The 27,711-nt window shown below is 45.6% G+C and overlaps 1 protein-coding gene across 2 annotated transcripts in view; it reads right to left on the bottom strand.

The window, feature by feature from the left end:
* Positions 1–27,711, bottom strand: part of PTPN4 (protein tyrosine phosphatase non-receptor type 4) — a 2,055,941-nt gene that overhangs the window by 1,632,222 nt on the left and 396,008 nt on the right. For both annotated transcript variants that reach the window (XM_069616750.1, XM_069616749.1), the window contains one exon: positions 22,324–22,411. In XM_069616750.1, the coding sequence (XP_069472851.1) occupies positions 22,324–22,411 (88 nt within the window). The remainder of the gene's footprint in view (positions 1–22,323; positions 22,412–27,711) is intronic.

Genomic DNA, 27,711 nt, shown 5'->3' on the forward strand with positions numbered 1-27,711 from the left:
CTTTACTTACCTTTTCACTTGCTGGGTCCAGCACACACCATCTTATGTGGAGTGCTGGTTGTTTTATGTTACCCTCACTACTTTAAAAATGGCTGGTGACAGTGGTTTAAAGTTCCTACCATTGTGCTTTTCTACCGTAGGCTGAATCCTCAGCTGCAGTATAGCACCCAAGGGTGACCATTTAGTCACAATGGCCCCGGTAGTCTTGTTTCGCCATTTTCTGTTTGTGAGGTGTTTCTTGAGGTTCTCTCTGCGCGCCAAGCCAGGTTTGAGCCCTTTGTTCATTTTGCCTTTGGTGCGCTTCAGTACTGAAACCGCCTCTAGCTCCAGTGTGTGTGGAAGGGCAGAAGTGAGGGAGATTCCCAAAACTCCCCGACCTTTGTCTTTGGCAATGCCTGAATGTACCCAGCTCTGGTTGGCTGGCTGCCTGCTGTTTGAGTGACAGCCTAGGCTGCGCATGAATGGTAGCAACCTGCTTAAAAAGGCGACGATTTTTGGACTAAAGGCAGAGTCGACCACTGAGAAGAACACCCGATGAAGAAACCGTGAACAAAGCTTGCTGCATCCTCTTGGATCTTTGAATTGCCTGGTGAAGCCCTGCTGCTGTGCTGAAACTCCTTTTTCTGATCGACAAGAGAAGATCCAGAAGGGACGACTTCTTCCCTTGGGTTAGTGGGACCAACTGACCCAGAGACTAACTCCACTGGACCACCTTCTCCCACTGGCTGTACTGCTTTGCTGCTGCAGGTACCGAGTTCCAGGGGTCGAAAAATCCACAGTCAAGTGCAACGTCTGTGATCCAGCCAGAAGCTCCAGGAGTCTCCTCAGGACCCTTCCGAAGCAGGATGACCAGAGCACGAGTCCCCCCACCAGAGTGCAAGGACTGAAGGAAGTCCAACCGGTATCTAAAATCTGCGGTGGTGCCGATTATCGCGCGCTTAAACAGCCAAATGCCACTGATCCAAAAAGAACACATAGCTGTCGCCGACCATTACTGCCGCAGCAGTCCTCCCTCTTGTCCCCACGACTGAGGCTCAGGAACCCAGGATCTGCATCGCTGCAACACAACAGAAGCCAGCTGGACCACACTTCTTCTAATCAGAGGTACTGTTCAGACTTTGGGTACTTACCTCAGTGACTTTAGCTTTGCTATTCTCAGTTGAAACTTGCAGTAGCTATTCTTTTCCCTCCACAAGTGTAACCGCTTGTGACCCTTCAGTGGTTTTCTACAAAAACTCTTTGTGTAAGACTTGTATTAACTAAGAAGTGCCTCAGCTCCATAGACTGTGCTCGAATTTACTTTGGCTGTCTTGGCTCCCTGTAGACTCTTCCAGTCCATTGACTGATATTTTTTGTCCCTCAGAGGTGATAACTTGGTTTTAAACTATTATTGCTGGGAAAAGTTTTGTCTAGACTTAATTGGAAGACTTAAGTATACTCACATGCCCCGAGAACGTGTTTAACCTTTTTCTTCCCTTTAACCTTTGCTTTCTACTAGCGATATATAAATGCCATTAGTGTCCTTGTGAGTTCAGTCACCTCCGGGTGTAGGAAGTGTGTAAAAAGCATGTCTAAAGAGTATCTACTAGCTTTGTGCCGATTCTGACAAAGTATTTTAAAGTATATTTGATTGTTACATGTATTGCCCATTTTTAAAGAATGCTTATTTAAAAACTGATGTTAAATAAATAACTATAACTAAAACCTTGAGTGTAAGTGTTACCTGGCTACTTGTGTTTGTGAATTTCATTGCTACAGCTCTAGAGCTCACATTTACCCACTTGCGTTAAGCCTGGCTGCCCAGTCACACTACTGTCTAGTACAGGCCTATACCAAAAGGTGGGTTACCTAATACCAAGAGGACAAATGTTGTGTAGTCTCCCACAGAGTTACTATATCAATTCTTACGTAACAATCAGGATAAAAAGAGAAGTGACCATTATTGACCATTAAGGATGCAAGCTTGATAATTTAGTTGTAGAGTCTTGCGTTTCTAAGTGTCAAGTAAATTATTTTTATATTTGCACCCAATCAACAAGAAACCTAAATAAAGGAATTAACCTCTAATTCTGGATCATTTAAATACCACATATGATTGTTTTTAGGAGGGATCATAGAATTATGATCTTTGTCTTATTAATAACCAGATAAGTATCAGAGAAGTAGGCTTCTAAGTATGTAAGTTGTCTTTGTAGGCCAAACAGGGTTTGGACCAAGAGAGTAAGGTCATTGGCATATAAAAGCCAATTTAGCATCTAAATGAGGCAGAAGAACAAGTTACTTACCAACTGGTAACGGACTGGATGTTCCTCCAACGTATTCCTGATCTTTGACATGTAATGTCCAGTTTCGGCTGCTTCGGAAAAAACACATTTTGGCAGAGGGCGCCTTGCGTCGAGTCGATATCCCTCGAGGGCCACAGTCGAGGATGACGTCATCCGTTGTTATAAGTAGCACGCACAGCGCCCGTTGGCCTCAGTTTTGTTTTTCCCCTCTCTTCGTATGTCAGAATTGCCCATAAACACGAGCAGGACGGTACTCAGCTTGTTGGAACGAGAGCTGTAATAGCATGGGAAATTCAAAAGAGGGGTAGGTTGGGAGGGCGATGAATACGTTGGAGGAACAACCAGTCGAAAGAACGTTACCAGTTGCTAAGTAACTTGTTCATCGAATGATTTGTGTCCTCCAACGTATTCCTCATCTTTGACAGACTCCCAAAGCAGTATTTTATAGAAAGAGGGTACAGAATTTAGACATGCAGAGTTTTTAAAGAACAAAATATAGGACTGCCTTGCCAAAAGCGACATCCTGAGCGTGGGAAGTATCCAGGGAATAATGCTTGGTAAACGTGTGTACGGATGAGCATGTCGCAGCATCACAGACGTTTTTAATAGGGACACCTCTCTGCAGAGCAGACGAAGTGGCCATGCCTCTGGTGGAATGAGCACGTAAACCCTCAGGAGGGTCCTTTCCTGCCAGTCTGTAGCATTCCGAAATAGCTATGATGATCCACCTAGACAAGATCTGTTTGGAAACAGCCTTTGCCTAGTCTGTGTCCTGCATACCCTACAAAGAGTTGATCATCCAATCTCAATTTGGATATCCTCGAAATATAAAAGCTTAACGCTCTCCTAGGATCCAACCGATGTAGCCTCTCCTTGTCCTTACCAGGATGCGGAGGAGGACAGAATGCTGATAGTACCATTTTCTGCAGTAGGTGGAACTCTGAAACAACCTTAGGCAAAAAGGAAGGCTCTAACCTCAACACAACCCTGTCCTTGTGGAAGATAGTAAAGGGTGGCTTGGAAAATGGCGCTTGCAATTCGCTCACTCCTCGCAAATGTAAGAGAAACCAACAGGATTGTCTTCAAAGCTAACAACCTCAAAGGACATGCAGGCAATGGTTCAAAAGGAGCACCCATCAGGAATTTTAAAACCAGGTTGAGGTCCCATACCGGAACCTGAAATGTAGAAGGTGGGAACACATTTGTGAGCCCCTTTAGAAATTGAGTGACCAGAGGGATCTTAATAGGAACACTCCTCTGAAGAGCGCTTAAAGATGAACAGCGCTGTCAGGTACCCTTGAATGGTACCAACCTGTAGCCCTTTATGAGCCAAAGAAAGAAGAAAGGATAGAACATCTGGTGTTGTGCACTGAAAAGGATCAACATTCCTGTCTCTGCACCAGTCACAAAACTTATTCCAACGGCAACGGTACAGAGACTTTGTTGCTGGCCGCCTAGCCAAAAGCAATACCTCCATTACGTCATCCAGAATGTCTCAATCCTTGTACCTCAACCTTTCAGAAACCAATCGTGAAGGTTGAGAGTATTGACCCCTGGATGGAAAACCTGACCCTCCTCTTGCGGGACAAGATTCTCCCTTAGCAGAATACGTATCAGAGGACAGCTGGACAATTCCAGAAGGTCCGGATACCACCTTCTCCTGGCCCAATCCAGAGCAATGAGGATCATGCCTTTCCTGAACCTGCTGATTACTTGCGGAATGACGGTGACTGGGGGGAAACAAGTACAGCAGTGGGAATTCCCAATCCACCACGAACGTGTTTCCTAGAGCTCCTCTTGGAGGAAATTCCCTTGAGCAGTATTGCTCGCACTTCCGGTTGACACCGGTCACGAACAGATCCACTTGAGGGGTTCCCCAAAGGGTGAAAATCTCTTGAAGGACTTCCTGAGCTAGTTCCCACTCATGGGAGACACTGCTCTGCCTGCTCAGAGTGTCCGCCACGGTGTTCTCCTCCCCGGCCAGGTGGACCGCAGACAGGGAAATTCCTTCTTGTATAGCCCAGTACCAGAGCGGCATTGCCTCTTTGCACAGTGGTAGTGACCCTACACCTCCCCTCTTGTTGAGGTAGTGCATGGCCAGTGTATTGTCCGTCATTATCAGGACATTTTTCCCCCGCACAGAGGGCAGAAAGGCCTTCAGCGCTAGTCAAAAGATTGATATGTAGTTTGGACTCTGATGTTGACCAACGACCGCTGACCATCAAATCGTTGGCATTAGCTCCCCACCCCATGAGTGAGGCGTCCGTCACTACAGTGATCACCGGCCATGGTTGGCAAAAGTGTTCTCCCTTCAGAACATTGTCCTCGCAGGCCCACCACAGCAGATCCTGTGAGAGTGATCAGAATTTGGAGTCGGTCCGACATCCATCCTGAGAACTGGGACCATTGTGACCAGAGAGTCCGATGAAGGATCTCATGTAAGCGAGCCTCTGGCACCAGGTAAATGCAGGATGCGATGAGGCCGAGCAACCTCAAGAACTCGAAGCCCGGTAGATCCTAGGCATTTTGGAATTTGGTCACCATCTGGAGAATGTCTTGAGCCCTCACCTTGGGTAGCGAGCACTTTCCCAAGTAAGTGTCAAGAACAGCACCAATGCACTGGAGTTGTTGGGAAGGTGTCATGCGGGACTTCTTGAAATTGAGGGAGAAGCCCTGTCTGTGAAGAGAGCGGCAGATAACGTTGACATTGTCTAGGGCTTGTTCGGGAGAACGTGCCCCGGTCAGCCAATCGTCCAGAAAGGGGTAGACGTGAATCCCCCTCCCCTGAGATCACCATCACCATCAGCTTGGTGAACACCCTCGGGCGGAGGTCAACCCGAATGGCAGGACTGAAACTGATAGTGTGAGCCGCCAACGTTGAACCTCAGGTATTTTCTGTGCTTGAGATGGATTGGCACATGAAAATAAGCATCTTGAAGGTCCAATGACAATCAACCAATCCTGAAGTTGGAGGGCCGGAAGGATCTGGGAAAGAGCGACCATCTTGAATTTGTCTTTTCTGAGGAACTTGTTCAAGTATCTCAATTCCAAGATGGGTCTCGGTCCCCCGTCCTTTTTGGGAATAAAAAAATATGGAGAATACCAACCCTTGTTCCACTCCGCTACAGGCACCGGTTCTATAGCGCCTTTCAATAGCAGGGTTAAAATCTCCTGCACAAGGAGCGGATCCGGAATCCTCAGAGTGTTTCCCCGGTGGACTGACCCGAGACTTACTGAGAAAGGGAAGGCAGTAGATGTGGGCTATTGTTTCCAGAGCTCATGCATCTGAAGTAATGGTTCGCCATTCCTCGAGATGCTGAGACAGCTTGCCCCCCACTGGAGAACTGTGACTGAAGACTTCAGAGCGTTTTTGAAGCAGCTTTTGCAGAAGCCGATGGTACAGAGGCTGCTGCCAGAGCTGACTTGGCACCTCTACCTCGTCCACCAAGAGGGAACTTACGTTGGCCCCTTTGACTGGCCAGTCCTCTCGCCTTTCCAAATGATGAGGAATAACGAAAGGATCTATCAGTCAATGGTTGTCCACTAGCAGGAAAAGGCTGAGGCTGCCTAACGGCGGCACCTAAATATTTGGCGGCAGCTTTAGAGGTCGGCAGCCTCTCAAGGCTCTCGTCAGCCTTGCTGCCAAAAAGGTGAGACCCGTCAAATGGCATGTTGAGGAGACTAGCCTGCACATTAGGTGCAAAGCCCGACTTCCGCAACCACACTAATCTGCACATTACGGTGCTTGAGGCCATGGACCTGCCGACACTATCCGCAGAATCCAATCCAGACTGGAGAAACTCACACATGGCTTCCATGCTGTCCCCAATAGCCAGGAGGCCGTCCCGCTCTTCCCCCTTCTGGAATATGCTGTGCCACCATGAAGATGCACTTCCACAGAGTACGAAAATTTAGCAAGCGCACAGGTGGAGTTGGCCGATTTTAACGCCCATCCATCTATGCGCTTATCGTCCTGATCAGGAGGGATGGTAGGGTACGCGGCCTGCTTGGAGGTAGCCGTAGCTGCCTGGACCACCAGACTCTCAGTAGTGGGGTGTTTTGACAGATAGCCGGGGTTGCTACTGGAAGGGCAGTATTATCTTGTCAAAGATTTGTCCACCGCCGGAGTAGACTCTGGGGCCTCCTAATTCCTGGCCACCCTTTTCTGAAGAGCCACCTGGAACGGCAACACAGGATCCGTAGGCGGACCCCGGTCCAAAATTTCACTATCGTATGGGGCTGAAGGTCTGGATCAGCCCAAGTACTCCACCACCTGAGACATAAGGTGCCTATACAAAGAGTCAGCATGTTCCCCATGGTCAGGCCTGCTGAAATCCAGCTCAGGAGATATATCGATGACACTTGCGTCATGCAAAGTGTTGCACAGGTCTTTTATCCTGCTCTCCTCCAAAATAAGGCACTCCGGCACATTAGGTGTCCAATGCTGGAGCCCATAAGGAACCACCTCCTCCTCCTCCTCCTCCTCCTCCTCTGAACGTTCCTCTTCCTCAAAAATAGAGGAGAGGTTCCTAAAAAAATCTTTTTTAGGAAGAGGGGTAAAGATTTTCTCAGGCATAGAGCCCTGAGGCCTAGAATGGGTCAAATGCATCAACTTGGATGTGACCAAAACCTTTCTAGGAGGGTCAACAGGTTCCGGGAAACCAGTCACCACTGGTGTCGACAGCGTCAGTGTCTTCGGTGGCGACGACCTGACAGGCGTCGAGGATGCAACTGGCACCATCAACGGCATCGATGGGCGCGAGGGATTCAAAGGCCTCGACGAAGTCGGAGATCGAGACCGCTCTCTCCGCTTCGAATGCTCCTTTGATTCCTTGTCCCGAGGCCTTGAAGGTTCTCGATGGGGATCACGCAGAGTACCTGGGCTCGAGGGAGCGCGGGTATCTGGTTGAGACCGCTCCATGCCGGCTTCCACAGAAGGAGCGGACGGAGCCTTGCCCTGTCTCTCAAAGATTTGAAGCATCTCCATCCAGAAAGCTTCCCATTCCGCCAGAGTCGATGACTTGGTCGGGCATGTCACTCTCTCAGGGGTACCACCTGATTAAGACGGCGAGGAAGGCGACCGGTGGTGCCTTCACTTTGACCGTTTTGTAGAGGACGAGGAGTGGCGGCAACCACTACGGGACCGTGAGCGCTTGGGACTTCTTCCGACGAGGAGAGTCAACCCTCGACTCGTCGGTTAAAGCCCCAGCCAGTCGGGATTAACAGGGCTTAGATACCTTGCCTACCTGCAATTTCCCCTTTCGTTCCCACAAGGCTTCCTAGTCATAGCTTGATGCTTGGAACAAGCATCTGTCTCGTGGCCCTCTCCCAGGCACCACAGACAGATGCAATGTGGATCAGTGATCGACATCTTCGAGCCGCACTCCTTACACTTTTTGAACCCGGAACAAAGAGTCGTCGGGGGTTCAAGACGAAGACATTGTTGAAGAAAATCGAATGAACAGTACTTCAGAAATACGAGGTGCGCCGAGTTTCACGAAGCAAACACATTTGCGAAAAACAGAACTTAGGCCAACGGGCGCCGTGCGTGCTACTTATAACATCAGATGATGTCACCCTCGACGGAGGCCCTCGAGGGACATTGACATGACGCCATCAACGCAGGGCGCCCTCTGCCGAATTATTTTTCTCCAAAGCAGCCAAACATCCTGGACATTACATGTCAAGGATGAGGAATAAGTTGGAGGACACAATCCATTCGAAAAGAGCATATTTGCTAAGCGTCTCCCCAATATTCGAAATAAAAGAATTAAAAAGGATGGGGCTAGCAATCATGTTTCAGACCTTTTTCAGTAAGTATGGGGAGAGATAGGAGACCTTTATTCAACCTTACTTGAATTTATGTGTCCGAGTAAAGAGCCTTCATCATCTCAATTAAGTGGCATGGACAGCCCCATTTTGTGAGCTTTTGACATAGCCTCCATCGGTCAATACTGTCGAAGGACATAGTGAAGTCAAAAAAAGCAGAGGTACGTGATTATTTAGTTGACGAAAATTTTGAAGACGAACATCACAAATTTGAATTGACGGAATAATCACATCCATCACCCCCGCTCGTTATCCCCCGACCCCCTACCCTTAAAACGTACCTGCTCTGGTGCACTTACCTGCTATTCCTCTCCACAGCTCTTTCACTGCAACGCGAGTTCCGCTTCCCCATTGAGGGGTGGAACTTCCGCTGCAGGGTAATTCCTTTTTGTAAATCATTTTGACCCTCACTTTCCTTCTTATGGAAGCGGGGGACACCCCCGAATCCCCTCAATGTCAACCAAGGGAAGCAGGGGATACAAGCACCCCTTATTCAACATGTTGGCTTTTCGTTTCTTTTTACCGTGCCTAATTCAGCATTTTCTCCCGTTCAGTATTTGAATTGAGATTTTCTACGGATACCAACAAACGCAACAAAGACCGCAGTACCCTTGTAAAGGGCCCTCAAAATAAACCCATTAAGAGGGGTTCGTGCCTTTCATGAAACCAGATTGAAACTTATCGAACTTTCTGCCATCCACCGCCTAGTTGAAAAGTTGACTCAAGTAACAAAGAAATATTTTGCTGGGAACGCCCAACAAGGCAATCAGGTGGTAATTTTGAGTATTCTCACGAGCACCCTTATTATATATAGGAACAATTAATTATAATTTCCATGAAGGTGTGGCAGTGCATATGGAAAGTATAGTCTTAAAAAGAAAAAGACCATATAGAAGGATTCTGTTTCAGGGTTGCATTAGATAGACCATCAGGGCTTGGAGAACAGGATTGTTTGCTTTTCATAATTATGGTGTAGGTATCTTCTGCATCAAAAAGGTAATAGCCATAAGGATGTAGACAGGGTTCTGAATGACATTCAATTTGCTGACTTGTAGAATACATCGCTCTACAATGTGAGGTCCAGACATTTTGCAAAATTGGATTGGTCTGTGTGGAAACTTGTACGTTCGTATCACGGTAAATCATTTTCCATAAGGATGCTGAATCTTTGCTGGCCAGGACTTTCAACATTTTTTCAGAATCTCTTTGGATTAAAGTGTTCTTGTAAGAGAGCAGCAGAGAGTTTTTATATTGCAGTTTGTTAGGACAGTTTTTCTGAAGCCCAAGGGCTTAGTAAAACCATTCAAATGAGGCATTACAAGACCCCACTCTTATTATAAGGCTGTACCACCCAAGTACATGGTAGCGTAGACAGAGCAGCCAGGCTTATTTTAGGAGGGAGAGAGGGCTGTAGAATCGGTACAATTGAAATTGCAATACAAATGGTCCAAAGAAACACTGAAACACTGTATATGTAAAAATAAAGGATTTATTTAAATACAAGTAGGCCCAGATAAATCTAGGGGTAAATAAGTACTAACACATTATATGTAATCACAATTATAGAAACACAACACTACGCTTTAAGGTGCACAGACAAAAGTATAAACCTTATTTGGAACACCTAACAGTAGTTCTAGGGAAGTCAAAACCTTTTCATACACATTCAGTATAGGTAACGCCCCTATTCTTGGGGAGTAAAAACCAATGGTTACTTTCACTATTACATTCAGTAATGCAAGGGCAGTAGACCCTACCAGTTCTACAGTGACTCAGTACAAATCACATAATCCGTCAACTGCATAATCTACTTTTTCTGAATAGTGGCACACTTATTCCAAGTACAGTAAAAACCTACAACTACTTTCATGATAACACACTGTTCCCATCAGTGAAACTTACTCTCTCTCCCACCCAAACTATACTCTTGCACCCAATTTATCGGCCTCCCAGCCCCTCTCCCTCTTTTGAGGACAACATCCTAAATCTCCTCTCCACACACACCAAACTGGGATCCCAAACTATCCTCCTTGGTGATCTGAATCTTGGCCTCCACGACCATAACGATCATCCCGCCTTAGCAGTAGTCAACGCTATCTCTAATTTGGGATTTACACACAAAAATCCCATCACCCACCCACGCACGCACGCCAAAGGCAGAACTTTGGACTGGGTGTCAGACATTAAATGCTCTGTCTCCATTATCCAAAACGAACCAGCAGCCTGGTCAGATCATCACCTCATACTGTTCTCCATCCCGGGACCATCCCCCTCCAAAGCAACACTAGCTCCCCCCTCACTCTCTAGAAACTGTCGCAATATCACCATTGACAGCCTCCAACCCTTCATTAATGACATCCTCAACGAGACCAAATTCAGCAAGCTTGACCCTTCTAACCTGGTAGACTTCTACAACATTACTCTCAAGTCGGCACTAGATTCTGCTGCCCCTCAAACTCAGGAAGGCCAAACCCTTGGCCCACCTTAATGAATGGTTCACCCCAGAATTAAAAAACCTCAGAAACATCAAAAGATCTGCTGAATCAACTTGGCGCAAATCACCTACTACCAACAATAAAACCAAATTTTTCCAAAGCCTCCACTATCTACAAAGCAGCTATCCTCGCTGCAAAAAAGAAACCTATAATTCCAGAATCCATAATGCCAAATCCAGTACTAAGGAACTCATTAGCATCCTAAAAGAGCTCGAATCCCCTGCAGCACCCACACAGGACTGCATCAAAAACGCAGAATGATGTACGAAAATCCAGAAAGCCTTTGCAGATAAAATCACTTTACTCCAAAATAAGATCAAAGCCAAAAAAGCAAGCCTTACTATCGATCCTCACACTGCCCCTGACCCACTGAAAAACCCTCAACCCTGCACTCCCTTCTCCTTTTCTCAAGTGACGCCAAAGGAAGTTGAAGAGTCTAAAACCTTCCCATTGCCAAGGAGATATTTGCCCAGCCTCCATCATTAAAGAGGGAGCTAAAAACATAGCCCCTTTCATCACCTCCTTGATAAACTCCTCATTCTCATCCAACCAGGTATCCAATTACTTCATGGAAGCATGGGTTATGCCGTTACTAAAAAAAAAAGCCAACCTCGACCCTAATGTCCCCACCAACTACAAGCCCATTACCACTGTCCCGTTCCCGCTAAAAGTCTTGGATCGGGTGGCCTACCTGCAAATCCAGAAGCACTTAGAGGAAAATTAACTCCTCGGGCTCAGATAATCTGGATTCAGACCCAGACATGCAAATTACACAGCCCTGCTAGATCTTAAGATCCAAATGGACGAGGCGTAGGATAAAGGCAAGCTAGCAGTCCTCTTACTTCTAGACCTTTCCGCGGCCTTCGATCTCGTCGACCACCAAATTCTTACCAAGCACCTTAAAACAGCAGCAGCATTCTCCACCAATGCATCCGACTGGATTAAATCCTTCCTCTCAAACCGGACTACAAGAGAGTTCTCCCCCCTCTGCTTCAGATGATCGATTCCAATACTGTGTGGCGTCCCACAGGGATCTTGTGTGTCGCCCACACTATACAATATTTTTACAAAGCTAATCTTTGATCGCCTGGACAAGTTGGGTGTCATCTACACCAATTATGCAGATGACACCCAAGTCCTCATCCCCCTCATTGGCTGTTATGACCACGACTCGAAACTGTAAAACAACATCTATTGCGAAATCCAAACATGAAATACAGTTACTAACCAACAGTCTTTGCCTCAACAGCGACAGCTAATGATGGTTGGTACTGAGGCACGCCTGAACAAACTCTACACCAGATACACTTCCTTCGTCATTGACAGCAACATAATTAACGTCTCCAAAGAGATAAAAACATTGGGGGTCTATCTGGACTCAACTCTTTCTCTTAAGACAGGTCAGTAGTGTTGCGTCCTCCACGGCCTATCCTAACAAATTGATCTACAGTTGCAAATCTTATCTCTCTACAAACAGCTGTCTGACGCCAGCTAGAGCACTCGCTCTATCTAAACTAGATTACTACAATACACTATTCCTTGGTTCATCTGAACAAAATCTAAACAGGCTCCAGGTACCCCAAAACTACTCTCTAAGAGCTACACTGAGTCTCCCCAGATCCTGTCATATATCCACTCACAGAAACAGCGCCAACTGGCTGCCCATCCGTGATAGAATCACACTACGCACCTTGGCCATCACGCACAAATGCCTCACAAATTCAGCCGCGAAATATTTGACAGACAAAATCTGTATGCACAAACCTACACGTACCACCAGATCTTCTTTCTCCCATAGCCTGGTGGTACCAAGGTTCAATCTCAAAACTGCCGGAGGAGCTAGCTTCCCCGTCCAAGCTGCCAAACTTTGGAATTCCATCCCCATCCCTCTCAGACAGGAACCCTCCTTCCTCTTCTTCAAAGCCAGCATAAAAAACTGGCTGAGCCTCTTGCCTCACCACTAAATACTGCTATCTTATTGTCTGCTCACTGATTATGAATGATATCGATTTACTGTATGAAACCACCTTTTTCGTCTTTCTTGTTCTCTCATCCATGGCTTCATCTGACCTATATGTAACCAGGGTCACACTTATGTATTGTCTTCATGCCTGATGGTATTTTTCTGCCTTCTCTTGTATGTAACTTTAAGCTTTCAAGCACCCAGCTACCTCAGGGTTTGGTGCGCGATATAAATATTAAACAAATACAAAAATACAAAAAAAATACTATGTAAGTAAAACCTAAGGATGTAATATTCATTTACAGGTGCTTTTGAGATCAGTGAAACACAGATTGAGATAAACAGTAACTCGTGTATGTTATTTTTGGATGGCACACAGCTAACAAGGTAAGTAAAACCATATACTTTTTCAAACTCACAATGAAGTCCAGGTTAGTTCTTTCCCAGCTATACACAGAACCTATGTATGATTTATATGGGACAGTTGGAACCCACACACTCTTGGTCAGATAGCATAGGGAAAGTAAACCCCAATGTTACACTTTACTGAATGTCTCAAAGTTATTCTAGATAGGCAATAACCTAATACAGACTTATTCAAGACCGAGTTGGGGGATACTCATACAATTATCCTGCAGGAATAATCTGGTGAACCCAACACATTACGTTTGGGAAGAAGCACAACCTAATCACCGGAGTAATATACCTTCACATCTACTTTCTATTAGAATGGCAAAACAGTGTTTAAAGAAAGGAAGATGTTAACCATACTTTTAATAGAGCATCACACATCCAAGGTAAGTAAAAATGTTTATAACTGTTCACTCTTGGAGATACAGTTACTAACCAACTGTTTCAGGTAAGTAACTTTTAAACACTTATTCTCTTTTCTGAGCAAAAGGCCCAATCCTTAAAAAGGCTTTTGCTTATTCTTGGAGCACGAGTGTTCTCAGTGGCAGAAGGGGGGTCACTAGGACTAGTGATCAACAGACCGTGTTAGAATAGGTTCTTTAGTAGCAAAAGTCAGAGTTCCTTGGGAAGACTGGGCAAACAGGTGAGTACTTTACTTCTAGGGTTAGAAGAAGGTCCAGGGGCTTCGCAGAAGACACCCTGGCAGGATTCTAGCATTGGGACTGGGTGCACTGGATGAGAGGCCTCCCCATAACAGAAAACACCCCACAGCTATACAGAAATCCTAAGAGACTTAAGGTAAGTACATACCCAAGCCAACACAGTACCACAGCATTGTAGAAGATTTTGCATCAGGAGGACTTCAGGATCTTCAGCCAAAAACCCACTCAGTGGATTCCTTGTCGTGGTGACTTAAAACAGGACCTTGGAATGCAGCAGGGATCAATGGAGAAGGCTCTAGGCAAGGTTTTCCATGCGGCTAATGCGGTTCTGCGGGTTTGGTGATTTTTTACAGGAGCACAGATTATGACAGAAAATCGCGGTTGATTTCTTGTTGTTTCAAAGGTCCAGCACTCTGGTGAGTGGACTTTTTGGACTCGAATCGTGTCTCTGGAGATACAACAGGATGCCCACGAAGTTTCAGCATGATTCTGAATTCAGAAGACCATGCACTGCACCGTGGTTCGAGGTCGCAGGGTATTGGGATACTGCAGCAACGCATGATCGCAGCAACACGTGGGATGGCTCAAAAGGCAGGTCTTCTTGATTCTGGTAGGTCTTACCAATCTCTGGGTCCAGGTCATCGTTTCCGGAGTCCCCAGGTCGATTGGAAGGAAGGGCTGCAGCAGGCTCTGGTTAAACAGCAGGCTCTCCGGTCGCTGGAAATAGTCTCCACCGCTTTTCCTTCATCACCCTCTTCTGTTTCAGTTCCAGTGGTCGACTTTTCTTCAGCTTCCAGGTTCACAGTATTTATCAGTAACTACAGCACAACTTCTGCATTCTCTCCCTACATTTTATAACAAGGGGCGGTCTGGTTGTCCAATCAGGACAGCCAGCCCCCCACTGAGATTTGTCCCCATTCAGGCAAGGAGGAAGACAAAGGGCTGTGGAGTTTTGGACTCCTCCCTCACTTCCTGCCCTCACAGACAGACTGGAGCCTGGGCGGAGATTCCAGGGGACTCCTGCTCTGCTGAAGATAAAAATCACACAAAGGAATTTCCCACCCTGGCTGTAAGGGGTAGGAACAAGAAAGGACAAGAAACACTAAAATGGCGAAAAAAGAAGACGGGCCATTTTGGTAAACTGAACACCCTTAGGTGCCTTTACTGCAGCTGCGAACACAGCCTGCGGCAAAGGTGCAACAAATTAATACAAGGTATCGCTGCCACCTGCTATTGAAGGTAAGCTTGTCCCTGTAACAGAATTGTTACAGTTTTAGTGTGAAAGGGGATACATTGCATCTCCCCAGCACTCCACATAAGGTGGGGTGTGCTGACGTTACAGAAAAAAATGTAAAAGGAATCCAAAGATCCTTGGGAACTGTAGTTTAGGTTTAGCAAAAGAAAGTTAAAAGAGGAGCCCCTAAGGCAACCCAGCAACAACAGGCACTTATTGCCAATAAGTTGTTAAAGAGGATAACTTTAAAAAGACACTATGGAGAGTCAAAAAAATGACTGAAAGATTTCTGTGAGTGTGGAAAAAGCTTCCCACTCACTGAGGTATTAAGGAAAATAACCTACCAGTAAAGCAAAACGTTCTGGGGTTGACCCAGGTCAGGAAGATTTACTAGTTCTGTGAACATCTTACCCAACACTGTTTGAGTACTGTATCCATATCGGTTTTAGTTTTAGAAGTCAGACAGCCCAGTGCACAAAGTTACATAGAAATGTACCTGCATCTCTGTATAAGTGAGTGGCTAAATACGTCTCAAGATTATCATTTCCGATGGCGGACTCCATCTGGATGTTAAATGTAGTGATGTAATATACATTCCGTACTAGTCTATTGCTGCCATTATTTAGCGTAAGACTAAATAGATAAACAGATCTCATTGCTTCTTGTGACTGAACATTCCAGGAGAGTGAGAGCGGTAGATGGTCACTGGCGTTGGAGTACATGATCCCCAAAGAGAGGCATTGTCGAGCAATGATATTCATAACAAAGAAATAATCAAGTGTTGCTCTTTGTTACCCTCAAAAACATGTATATTTCGCTAGGATGTTACCCCGAACATTACCATTTAACTGATAAAAGTCCCATGTATGCATCAAAGACATCCACGCAATCCCCCGGTTTGTGCCAGCTTGATGAGCAGGGGAAGCTTTTGTCGATATCAAGTTAGATATTATGTAGACAATATTAAAGTCACCACAAATAATGATGGATTTAGAATTGCGCAAGCTCCGCCAGCTAGCAAACATCTCCAATTGTACTAATCATTACTTCTTGCTTAATTCCAACAGGATTCCAGTAGATGTTAATAATTAGCAAATATTTCATAGTGGGGTATGTTACTTTGTCCCACTGCAGCCTGGATAAAAGGATTGGGATGCTTGCATATCTTGGCAGAGATATTCAAACAATTACAAAGGCACACCATTAATCCCGCAAATGGACATCGCAAGTGGTCCTTAAGGGCTGGACTGAAAAAAGAGAATCCATCAAGAAGCAGGCTTTCCAATAACCACATCTTTTGTAGGGCAAACATTTCACAAGATTTAAGATAAATATTTCCTTCCTGGAATAGATTTGAAAATTCACTCGTATTCCAGGACATGAAGAAAAGAGTCTCTACAGGCTGGGGTGATTTAGTTAGGCGTTTATATCAAGCTGTGTTTGTAAAGTTCTAGCTAACCACAACCAGTTTTCAGGACCATGATCGATTCAAGGATTTTCCGCTCTCAGTTAAACTATTCTTTTAGGGACATCATCGCTGGAGCATGTGATTTGCATACGAGTACTCCCAAATGAGTCCCTATTTCTTTTTAAGTAGCCATAGGGTAATAAATGTTCTGCAGCTCTCAAGAGCATCTGGGCAGTACATTTAGAGTTAATGTGCAAGATGGCACTATGCAAGGTCCAATCGCTTGTAAATTCAACTTGCTCAATATCTTGTGAGCATATTCCTTTCAAGCATTGAACTGAATATTAAGAGCACATTACCTGTACTCAGAATTATTGGTTCATTAGTTATAGATATTGAAATTTGTTCCAGAATTAGACAGTTACCCACTCATCACATCCAATGACCTAGAGCTACTATCCATTACCGAGACTTGGCTACACGCTGAAGCTGGTCCCTCTCTCTCTTTAGCAATCCCTACTAGGGAACCTTTCACCATTCTTCGAGAGCTTGAATTACCTGTTCCATCCACTGAAACTGGCTCTAAAGACAAATCATGGTGCACTGAACTCCAAAATGCCCTCAACAAGATATCAATGCTCCAATCTGAAATAGAAACAAAAATGAGTATCTCCTCAGAACCCCTGCCTAACAAAATCCAGCCGCCTTGGCTGGACCCGGTAACCAATTCAAATTCACACCACTCTCGATCTCAGGTCGAAAAGTTAATTACCGGTCTCAAACCATCCAGATGCAAAGGAGACATCTGCCCACCTAAAATCATTCAAGAGGCAGCCAAGGACCTAGCCCCATTTATAACTTCCTTCATAAATAACTCCTTCAGGACCTGCGCTGTCCCAAACAATCAAGGATGCCTGGGTACTCCCTCTTCTGAAAAAACCCAACCTTGACCAAAACATACCCACCAACTACGGCCCCATCACAACGGTTCCTTTCTTGCTGAAAATTCTTGATCGGGCTGCACATCTTCAGATCCACGCTGAATTAGAATGTCACAACCAGCTTGGCCTACGGCAATCAGGGTTCAGGCCCAGACATGGTACTGAAACGGCCTTAACAGATCTTAAGACACAAATGGATGAACAAATCAATAAAGGCAACCTATCCACCCTGTTACTACTAGACTTAATTGGCCACTTTCGACCTGGTCAACCATGATGTACTTTGCATTCACCTGTCAACTGCTGTCCATTTCTCTCACAATGCCATTATCTGGATCCAATCATTTCTGAATCAGAGGACAATGAGGTTCCTTTCACCCAATGCATCTGCAGAACAAACAGAGGTGACTTGTGGAGTTCCTCAAGGCCCATGTGCTTCACCAATGCTTTATAATATATTTACTAAACCCTTGTTTGATGACATGACATCCATTTACCCCAACAAATTATCCCCACCAAAAATATCGCCTATGGCCGTTCCCGACGACCATATGTACGGCAATATCTTTGGTGGGGATAATATTACCTGATACCGAATAGACAGGTTAACGCAACTGCATCAGCCACTGCCTAAACGTATAAATTAATAAACTCCTGCAGACCTTTTCTGACATCTGCCAACTACTCGACTCTGGCCAGAGCTCTCATTCTCGCTAAACTTTTATTGTAACGCACTTTATCTAGGAACCTCAAAAAAGAATCTAACCAAACTACAAACACTTCAAAATAATGCCCTCCGTTCAGCCCTCAACATTCCTAGATCACACCACATCTCCGCCACCAGGCGTAACCTCCAATTGCTGACCATCAAGAGCAGAATCTATGGCAAAATACTTGGCCTTAGACATAAATATGTTTGGCAAACCTAGCTCCTAAATATCTGACGTGCAAAATCTCAAAAAACATTCCTGCCCGCCCGACTAGAGCGATCCATCTGAATTGTCTACGAGTCCCAAGATTCAACCTCCAGAAATCAGGGGGCAGCAGCTTCCCCATACTAGCCCCTATACTCTGGAACTCATTACCTACGCACCTCAGGGACGTTCCCTCCTCCTCCTGTTTCAGAAAGAAGATAAAAAACTGGCTTCTCACTCAAGAGCAATCATAAAATGCACCTAGAGATGCCACTATGATCTCTCCTGTACATATCCGAATTTGTGCCTTATACTCTGCCTACAACACGTTACCTATCTGTACTGTATCCTTGTACCTATCTGCTGTTCTATTATATTGGCTTGTATCACTGCTTATATTTGTGTATATTGAATTACACCATTGTGCCTTCTTATACATACTGTTTATATCCTCACTGTACCCACTTGCAATGCCTGCACTGTTGTCAACAGTCCAAATGCTTCTGTAACCTATACGCCTAGATACCCGAGGGTTTGGTGCACTTTACAAATTAATTAAATAAACAAAACTTTGTCTTGATTGAAGGGTAGCAAATGGACTTCAGGAGAAAATCTCTGCGTAGAACCTTGATAGGCAAGGTACAGTGTTTGCTTTTCTAACAAGAAAAATGCCTTTGCTTGCGTAGGTTTATGAGTTGTAGATCACCCATTTACTTTAACTTTGGTAGATGAAAGACCCAGTCTTTGTCGTTCTTGTGTGGAACGGAACATCCACCACAAACATAGGATTTCTTTTCTCCTTCTTTACTCTGTATATTATCCATTACATTACCAGCTGAGACAGCCTGTATTGCCCTCCAAACAAACAAGCACTAGCATTTCCCACTTGGCACAGAGTTAATTCATAAGTTAGTATGTAGACATATTAAGGAATATTGACCTGAATGATTCAAGGTTCTCCCCTCATTAATTACAATGGGCTACTTTTCTTGAATAAGAACCTTAACTCTCTGTTTCTTAGGAGGCTGATTTGAACGCCTCTTTTTTGTGGAAAAAGTTAAATTACTGGAAGTAGAAGCCCCAGATTCTTCTTCAGCTTGTATTTGGAGATTTCGTACAAATGTACGTGAAGTACATCTATTGGTTCCCTGCAGCTTCTTATTTTTTGATTTCTTAGTTTAAATCCCTGTATTAACACGGTTTTATTTTTCTTCTCTGATAGAAAACTGAATATTTAAAAGCATCTGGTGAAAATGAAGTTGAAGAGGAGAGTCTTGCAGGGTTAAAATATCCGTGGGATTGCTATTCCATACATTAGGAAGCAAATTAGCTGAATTGTCATGGGAGATTTGAAAATGCAGAATTGGCTTGGGAGTGAACGCCCACTCTTCTTGCAGATTAGGGTGATAATGTTGTACTACATCACTCAAGTTGGTAACCTTATTTTATGGTGGTTATAAATCCTTCAAGAAAAGTCTCTTGAGTTTGATATGCCAATCAACACTCTTTGTTCAGAAAGGCTAGTGTTTATTTCACCAAAGAGTTTGAAAAATAATGTAATGCTGAGATTGTGATGGCACCTAGTGGCGCCTCAAACTTGGTTCAGGAGCAGTGGGAGAAAAGAGTGAAGGTGATGATGAACCAGACTCAGGCATCGTCTCCTTTAAATTATAAATGGAGGAGATTGATTTAAAGAAAACGGTTGGGCACATAAAATCCCTCTGCGTCATCCATAAGGCCGCCTGGGGCTGGTGACCACACTATCTACAACTTGCTCTAACTAAATGCTCTCCCTCCAGATCTTTACGTACCTCCGGCACCAACTCTGTGTGTCAAGCGCTTCGCTAAACAGCGAGCTGGTGGTGACGGATCTCTTTCCTCGGCAGGCTCCCTCCCATGGAACAACCTACCCATTCCTCTTTGTCTTGAGACAGATCTCCTCAAATTCCGGAAGCTCCTCAAGACTTTCCTTTTCACCTCCTCGTTCGCTTCCTCCCCTCCTCTGCTAAACCTCACAGTTGCTGAGATTGGTGACCAGGGCCCTTATGTGTCCACTTGGGCCCCGGCCTCCCACACCCAATCGCCTTCAGCCTCCGCCTGCCCCGCAGCACTCGCCTTGGCACCCACTGGCCTATGACACCACAGGCATGTACTAATTTATTGACAGCTGCCCACTCTCACCTAGGCACTTACAGCTGCTCACTCCCTTGCGCTTCCCTCTTGGTTCACCTAGCACTTACCCTCCCCTGCCCCACTCCCTCTTCCCTTCTCGCTTTCTGCACTTGCACGTTCTGAATGCTCACAAGGCCTAGTAGGTCTGCCTCTATCTTTCATTGTTACATTTTCATTTAATTCCCATGTTTCCTCCCTGTTGCCCTCTGGGCGAATTGAAACACAATTTACTTGATGTACAAGCGCCTTACAAATGCACAATACAATATAAATCTTTCAATAATATTTCCTCTCGATGACAATTTATGCAAAGATCGATTATCACCTTGCGGCAGCATTAGCATCTTGGCAGCCGAGATTTCATTTGGAAGTATCGAGTCACAGGACTCTATTTGGGGAAGAGTATCCACTCCTAACGAGTCGGCTGCCACTTTGGTTGCCAAAGAATTAAGTAATGTTAGCATAACAGGGCATCTCTTTAAGAGCTCTGTTATTTTAGATTTCTCCTCCTTTATATTTGGCATCAGCGTTGAAACACACGCCCAATAACAGGGAAGGAGGGGATCAGCACTGCTAAGCCACTCAGAGGCTTTGGGGATCACGGACATCGTCGTGCTGACTGCCGTACCATGCATTTTGCTTTGCAAATCATAGGAAACTGACATTGATATAACTGGCATCGGGGCTTATGACGCTGCTCAGAAAGCTTCAAATGAATTGCCATGAGTTGTTGGTAGTCACTGGTGCGTGAAGGTGACTGCAGCGGACTGCACTCCACACACTCACGCTATGGTCTTTTAATACATTAGCCTGTGTCCCAAAGGATTGAACAGCAGTTGATATAAAACCTACCTGTACAAAGATTACACCAGTAAAAAAAATCCTGTGAACTGCAACCCATTGTCTCGGGAGGATAGCTCGGGGGCAAAGCGCTCGCCTTGGAAGCAAGACGAAGTGGAGCAACACAAGTTCGATCCCCAGGTCCACGCTTGGAAACCTCTGGGTATTAAGCGCATTATGAATAACCAATTACAATGATACACTACATGTCAAAGGAGGTACACTTGTCTGACAAAAGACCTACCATAATTAAAAAAAATGTTGGCCCTGAAGTGCATGCATCGGAGGGGTGGTAAATGCTGCGGCTGCGATACCGCACATGCTCTTTTGAACAACGAAGAGAAAAGACCGAGAGATACGCAGAAGAAATATCCAGCATTCGTGGATTACACTACCACTTAAGAGGCCTTTGCATTTCTCCGATATGAGGCGCTCACGTCGACATCACCCAGTAAGAACAAGAGAGGCGGCATTAGAAGTACAATACCTGTTATGCCACCCAGTCACAGGCAACTGAGGGGACTAGATAACAAATTACCTTACAACAGAACTACAGTGTGGTAACATGGCCTAGGAAAAAAGTGGCTAAATTAATGGCCCTCAGGAAGACATACCAGACAATTTAGTCGAAACTAGCTTCCAAGAAGGTCTTCAGGACAACATTTATAGACCTGTGTTCTTGATTTATAGGAATACTGTTTCATTATTATTTTGTGTGCACTAACTCTGTTATGTTGTATATTATGTGATTTAGTTTTCCTGCGTTATAAATGAAATTGAATGCATTTGAGGGGATGGGTGTTAACCACATCGTATGATTTAGATTTTGTTAGTTAAGGATTGTGAGTAGGCATGTTGACATTGGTCTTCATGTAAAACGTTAACATTGAATATATGTCACATTGAAGCAATAATCTTTCATGAATTATTTGTGCATATCAAAAACGTCAATATTTTTGTACCCAGATATATTGATATTTGTCTGATTGACATCATCTGCGTTTTTTGTCTTAGTGTTTGCCCCAGATATCACTGGGTCATGGGGATTACCCACCTATGGGTTCGGTAACCTGAAGTGCTTAAACATTGTGGCAATGAATAGAGTAAACTTAGAAATAGTTTTTAACGCGAATGACCATAACAAGAGAAAATAGAATTTCCAAACTTACCCTTGCATAGTGCAGTTCAACTCCATATAGCTCTAGAGTTCTCGCTGTATTGAGATAACTAAATTCCGCCTCGGCAGGAGTCAAACCTCTGTAAAACAAACAGCATGTCAAATAATAACAGCTAGAAAACAAATACAGTGAACTTTGACTGTTCCAACCATACATGATCTACTATTTGGCCCATTTCGTACTGATTAATAATTTATACAACCAGCTCACAAAAATGAATCTGACTAAAGGGGCAATTTTTCACAAACGTTAACAAAGCTTCAATTTCTGAATAACGTTAAGACTCCTAAAACTATCAACTACAACTGGTATGTTTCAACGACTTTTCACTAAAGGGCCATATTCTTCAAAAGTGGAAGTTCTTTATTTTCATTCAGACAGTATCAGAAACACAAAATTTATTATCTTGAGAAAACTAGCTTCTACCAAAACATTTTACTACTTTGTAAAGTATTAATTTAGTTCCACAGTAGTAAACAAATCCATCTTTCCTTGATCACGCCATGTAGAATTAATTCATTAATAATTTGGTGGTTTGTATTACACTTGAAACTGTAGTCCGTTTTCTAAGTTTTGTAATAATCAGGGTCACTATTACCTATTTGTCTGGGATGCAAATTATTGACCTGGGTAGGTGGGATATATATGGGCCGATTAGACCAGACTGTCACAATGCCATCTGTTGAGGGCGGGAAATCTTAAACTTTTTTGATTTTTAATAAGAACATTATGCAAGTAACACTGTTTCTGAATGTGGGATCTATTAATCAGACCCCACTTTCATAATGTTGCATGACAAAAATCAGAATGCACATATGTCCGCTGCTGCAACCGTGTCCTTAGCTCCCCAGCAGTAGTGCAGGTTCATAGATCAGATGTGCATTCCTGAAAGCAGTTGCTGAAATCACCAAATATGAGAACGAAGAGAGGACAGGGTCCTCCACTTAACCAAAGAGCTAACCAGCGAGAGAACGCAGAGACTAATGGGACGTGGAAACCGGCAGTCTCCAGTGCTTAAAGGTAGCGAGCCGTGGAGAACACTACCGCTGCCGGGGGAAACTGACCCTCACTGGAGCCAACGCTGCAACCGATCAGGTACGTGAGTTTCCCATGTCAGATGGCGGAGAGGAATGAACAAGTGAGGGGTGGAGAGAGGTGGAGGGAAACTACCCTAACCCCATTCAAGGGTGACAGCGACAAGAGAAGAGAATGAATACTAGAAGGAAGGGTTACAGGAGCCCGAGAAATCAGACCTCTACAAGCCTATGAAGTGTCTGAGGGACACACGACAGCGAAGATAGCCAAACGGACAGAGTGATCATCAAAACCCCAGAGAGCTAAGTTAGACATTGGGACCCAAATGAGCCACATGGCCCAATAAGCAAAGTAAAGAACAGATGCAAGGTGTGCACGGAGGCACCCAACAGTTGATTGAAGTGGGAAGAGGCCACCCAATGTGGAGAGGGATCAGGGAAATACCCCTCCACCTACAGAAATATGGACATTGTGTGCTTTCAGGAAGTAGAGACTTTTAGTTGGAACTTTGGGGACACTTTTGGGGAATATTTATGGACTGCCAAGAACTGGTTCTGTGAATGAAACTGGTATTAACTAATGACTATTTGGATCAAGACCCAGGAGGGATTCCTGGGATGCTCGAGAGAGATCATGGTGAAAACCCCCAGAGTGCAGAGCACTCAACCTATTTTTCTTTCACATTTTTCTAAGTGGTAGGGCCAGTTTAGTGAATAGGTTTGAACCAAGGATTACATTATTTTGGACCATCGACATGAACCTTAGTTTATAGTTCTTAGAAAGGGAACTCCTTTTTAGAATAGGGTCAAGGGAGGAGTTTTCTTTTTATTTAAAATAAGTTACGTATAACCTATGTCCTCTGGGGGGGGTGTGGCCAGCTAGCCATGCAGTAGGACATGTCCCACGGAGCTGCTCATATGGATCCGGGATCGATCCGATGGAACACATGCTTAAGATGATTAACGGCGCCTAGGAATGGAGGCGAGGACGTCGGAACGTATGCTCTGCAATACCTGTACACTACAAACTGAATGGAAGCTCAATTGTTGCAAAAGAAACATCATTTGGCTGCGGCCGCACCGAAAGACTGTGGCACAAGATGGCGGCGAACAAAGGACTCGAGCCTAATGAATCGCGTGTTGGCCGGTGAAGACTGGAGGCAGGGATCGTGTAAAGTGTGGCCGGCTGCGAGAGAAGACACGCTCGCATTGCAGAGCCTGCTGCCTTGAAGACAAACATATGGCACGCAGCGTTCGCGGTGCGGAGAGGGCTGTGAGCGGTGGCGGCGGGCATCTGCTAGAAACAAAGTGTCCCAGGCGGCTACAATTGTAGCAGCGAGGGAGCCGTCCAGGGCTCTGTGAGGCTTTGAAGTGCGCGGCGCGGATCGCTGGGAGCGCCTCTGCTGCAGGCGAACAGCAGCCGGCTACGAGGATACCTAATGCAAGAGAGACTGATTTTATGCTGGAATTAACGTGATCGCACTGCTCCCAGCCGAAGACACTGCCGGGCTGGAGCAGATGCTGAGGAAACATTGTTTCACCCCTCCATGCAAAGTTTAGGAGGCGACGCCTTGCCCACATGAACAAAGGGCACAGAATATGAGCGGAAAGCGAGTTGGGCATAAATAATAAGAAGTTGATTTCTCGCATGAAAAGAAAATAAACGCCCTTGGTGTGCAGAGGGACTTAAATCTTTAACTGGCATACAGCTTTCACGAAATGATAGCTAGGTGCTGTGTCCCCATGGGGAGCTGAGATACCTTGGCGCTTAGAGTGCGCCGGAAGCCTGCCCTGCACTGTGAGGGGGCCTGGGCACCATATCACTACAAAGGGCAGGGGGAGCTCCCATAACCTGCATGAGGGGGCGGATAGTGCACCCAGGCACTGCCACGAAAAGAGGATAAAAACATAAGGGCTGTGTGCTCCAAGAGCGGAAGCTGGAGGACACAAAGAGCGAACTGCGCCAAGAGGCAGACAAGCTAACTGGCACGTGGGAGGACATAACCCACTCGAGGAGATCGCTCAGTGCGCAGGACTCCAAGAGGGTACCCTGAATTAATAACCGAAACCATGAGTAACCCGCAGATAACATAATGGAATAGAGTGGCGGGCTTGCTGTGCCAAGTGCGAAGTTATAAGGGACACTTGCCCTTGGTCACAGGATGACTGGGAGAGTGATCAGGGGCAAGAGCAAGCAACCTACGATGGAGGCGTTTGCCAAGACGCAGCAGTCCCCAGCTGCATCGGCACTGGTGGTCCCGCGTGAAGCCAAACTGGAATTGAAAACCATTAGATCTTGGGAGCCATAACAGAACTAAAAGACTCGTGGGGCATAGCAATGGCGGACTTAAGGACCTCCTTGGAGGCTAAGATCGACGCGGTGGCGATAGATGTCAACTTGCTACGACAAGATGTCAGGGCGCTGGCAGACAGAACAAGCAGCCTGGAAAGTGCTGTTAAAACTAACACGACCACCAGCACTGACAATGCAAAGGAAGTCCACATACTAAAACAGCAAGTGGCCAACCTGGAGAACCGTGCGAAGGAGGCGGAAGGGAGAGCGCGAAGGAACAATATTCGAGTGGTCAGTCTGCCGGAAGGAGAAGAAGGCTAAGACCCCTAAGACTATGTGGAGAACATGATCCTGCAGGAAATAGGAGCTGACAAACTCTCACAAGGATTCACAGTGGAGTGTGCACACAGAGCCCTCACGAAAAAACCGAAGCCCGGTGCACTTCCCGAGCAATAATTGCCAAGATTCTGAATTATAAAGACCGTGAAAAGAGTATTTCAGGAAAGGGGAAACGATAGATAGAGCCTCGGCTACCATCACAGCTTACCCGGATTATACAATGCTGGTCCAGAGGCAGAGATATAGCTATGTTGCGGTGAAGAGACTGCTGCGCGCGGCCGGCATCATATATATGCTCCTGTACCCTGCGAGATTGAAAGTTCTACATAAAAGAGTCAAATGTTTTTCTTTGACACCCCAGAGGCTGGACCTACAGGGCTGTCCGGAACAGGATGCTGCACGGGCCCAAGGAGAATAAGATAAGTGACTGAGGCAATTCATGTGGACTAGTATGTCACGCTGTGAGGTATCCCAGCAGAGGCTTAATAGGAACTTTAAAAGATGAGAAGGGATGGGTGGCGCGGAGGCTCGGTTTGGATATCCTTGATTCCATTGAGTGGCATTGGACTGGAATATAGAGCTTTGATTACATAGGCAAATTGGATAATAGCATGTGGTTGAATTGTGGCAAACAGGAGCAGCAGAACACAGGCACCCTACCCCCCAAATAGAAGTAGAAGTAGTAGGATAGCCATTAGGGCTACCTCAACCTCCTAAGCTTCGAGTACAGGCTATCGCCAGAAAGTGCTACATGCCGGGGTGCCTGAGAACCAGGGATGGAGCTGGGCAACTATTGGGGGGGGGGGGGTTGAAGTTGGGCAAGGGAAGGGTGGCGGGAGGGAGAGAGGGAGGGGTGTTTGGGGTGTTCGTAGTTAGGGGAATTTTGCATAGGGGCAAAAGCCTATATAGACAGAAATGGGAAGGGGAACTGGTCTGCACTGATGTTGGGGGAATGGGAACTCTAACAAGCCATGGGGGACCTTAAAATAATTACATGGAATGTCAGGGGCCTCAATAGTGATCTATAAAGGAACACAGTTGTGTTTTACCTGCGCAGACAAAAGATAGATATTGCACTGCTGCAGGAGACTCACCTGACACGGGAAAAGCTGGGAACGGTTGTGAAAAAATGGAAAGGGGTCGTGGCGCGCTCGACATATTCTGCCTATGATAGAGGAGTGCTCATCTGGGTGGCGCCACATGTCCCATTTCAATTGTTGCAGGAAACTGCAGAAGCAGATCGGAGAATGGTTATGCTGAGGGGACTGGTGGAGAACAGGGAGGTATGCATTGTGAACACCTACGTCCCAATCATAATACGGCAACATATTTCAGAACCCCGAGTACTAATCCTAGCATGTGTATGGGGAGTGCAGTGATCTGGGGTGGGGATTTTAACTGTGTACTGAACCCTAGGGTGGACAGATCAGCTCGGAAGTTTGATAGACCTGCCCCGGCGGCAAAAGCGCTGCAGACATTGCTAGACGACTTTGGTCTGGCGGATGTGTGGATAATGAAACACCCCCAAGAAAGGCAGTACTCGCTCTATTCTGCCCCAAAACAGCTGCATACGAGGCTGGTCTTCGCCACGTCGGAAATAACGATGGAGACGGTGCAGGTGGAATATAAGGCGAGGGTCCTGTCGGACCACTTGCCCCTGGTTATTGGCCGGCAATACTGCCCCCCAAGAGCGAGGATCCCGACATGGCGTCT

Source organism: Ambystoma mexicanum, chromosome 9 (genome assembly GCF_040938575.1).
Source record: "Ambystoma mexicanum isolate Mex_15411 chromosome 9, UKY_AmexF1_1, whole genome shotgun sequence".
In the NCBI taxonomy this organism is placed as follows: domain Eukaryota; kingdom Metazoa; phylum Chordata; class Amphibia; order Caudata; family Ambystomatidae; genus Ambystoma; species Ambystoma mexicanum.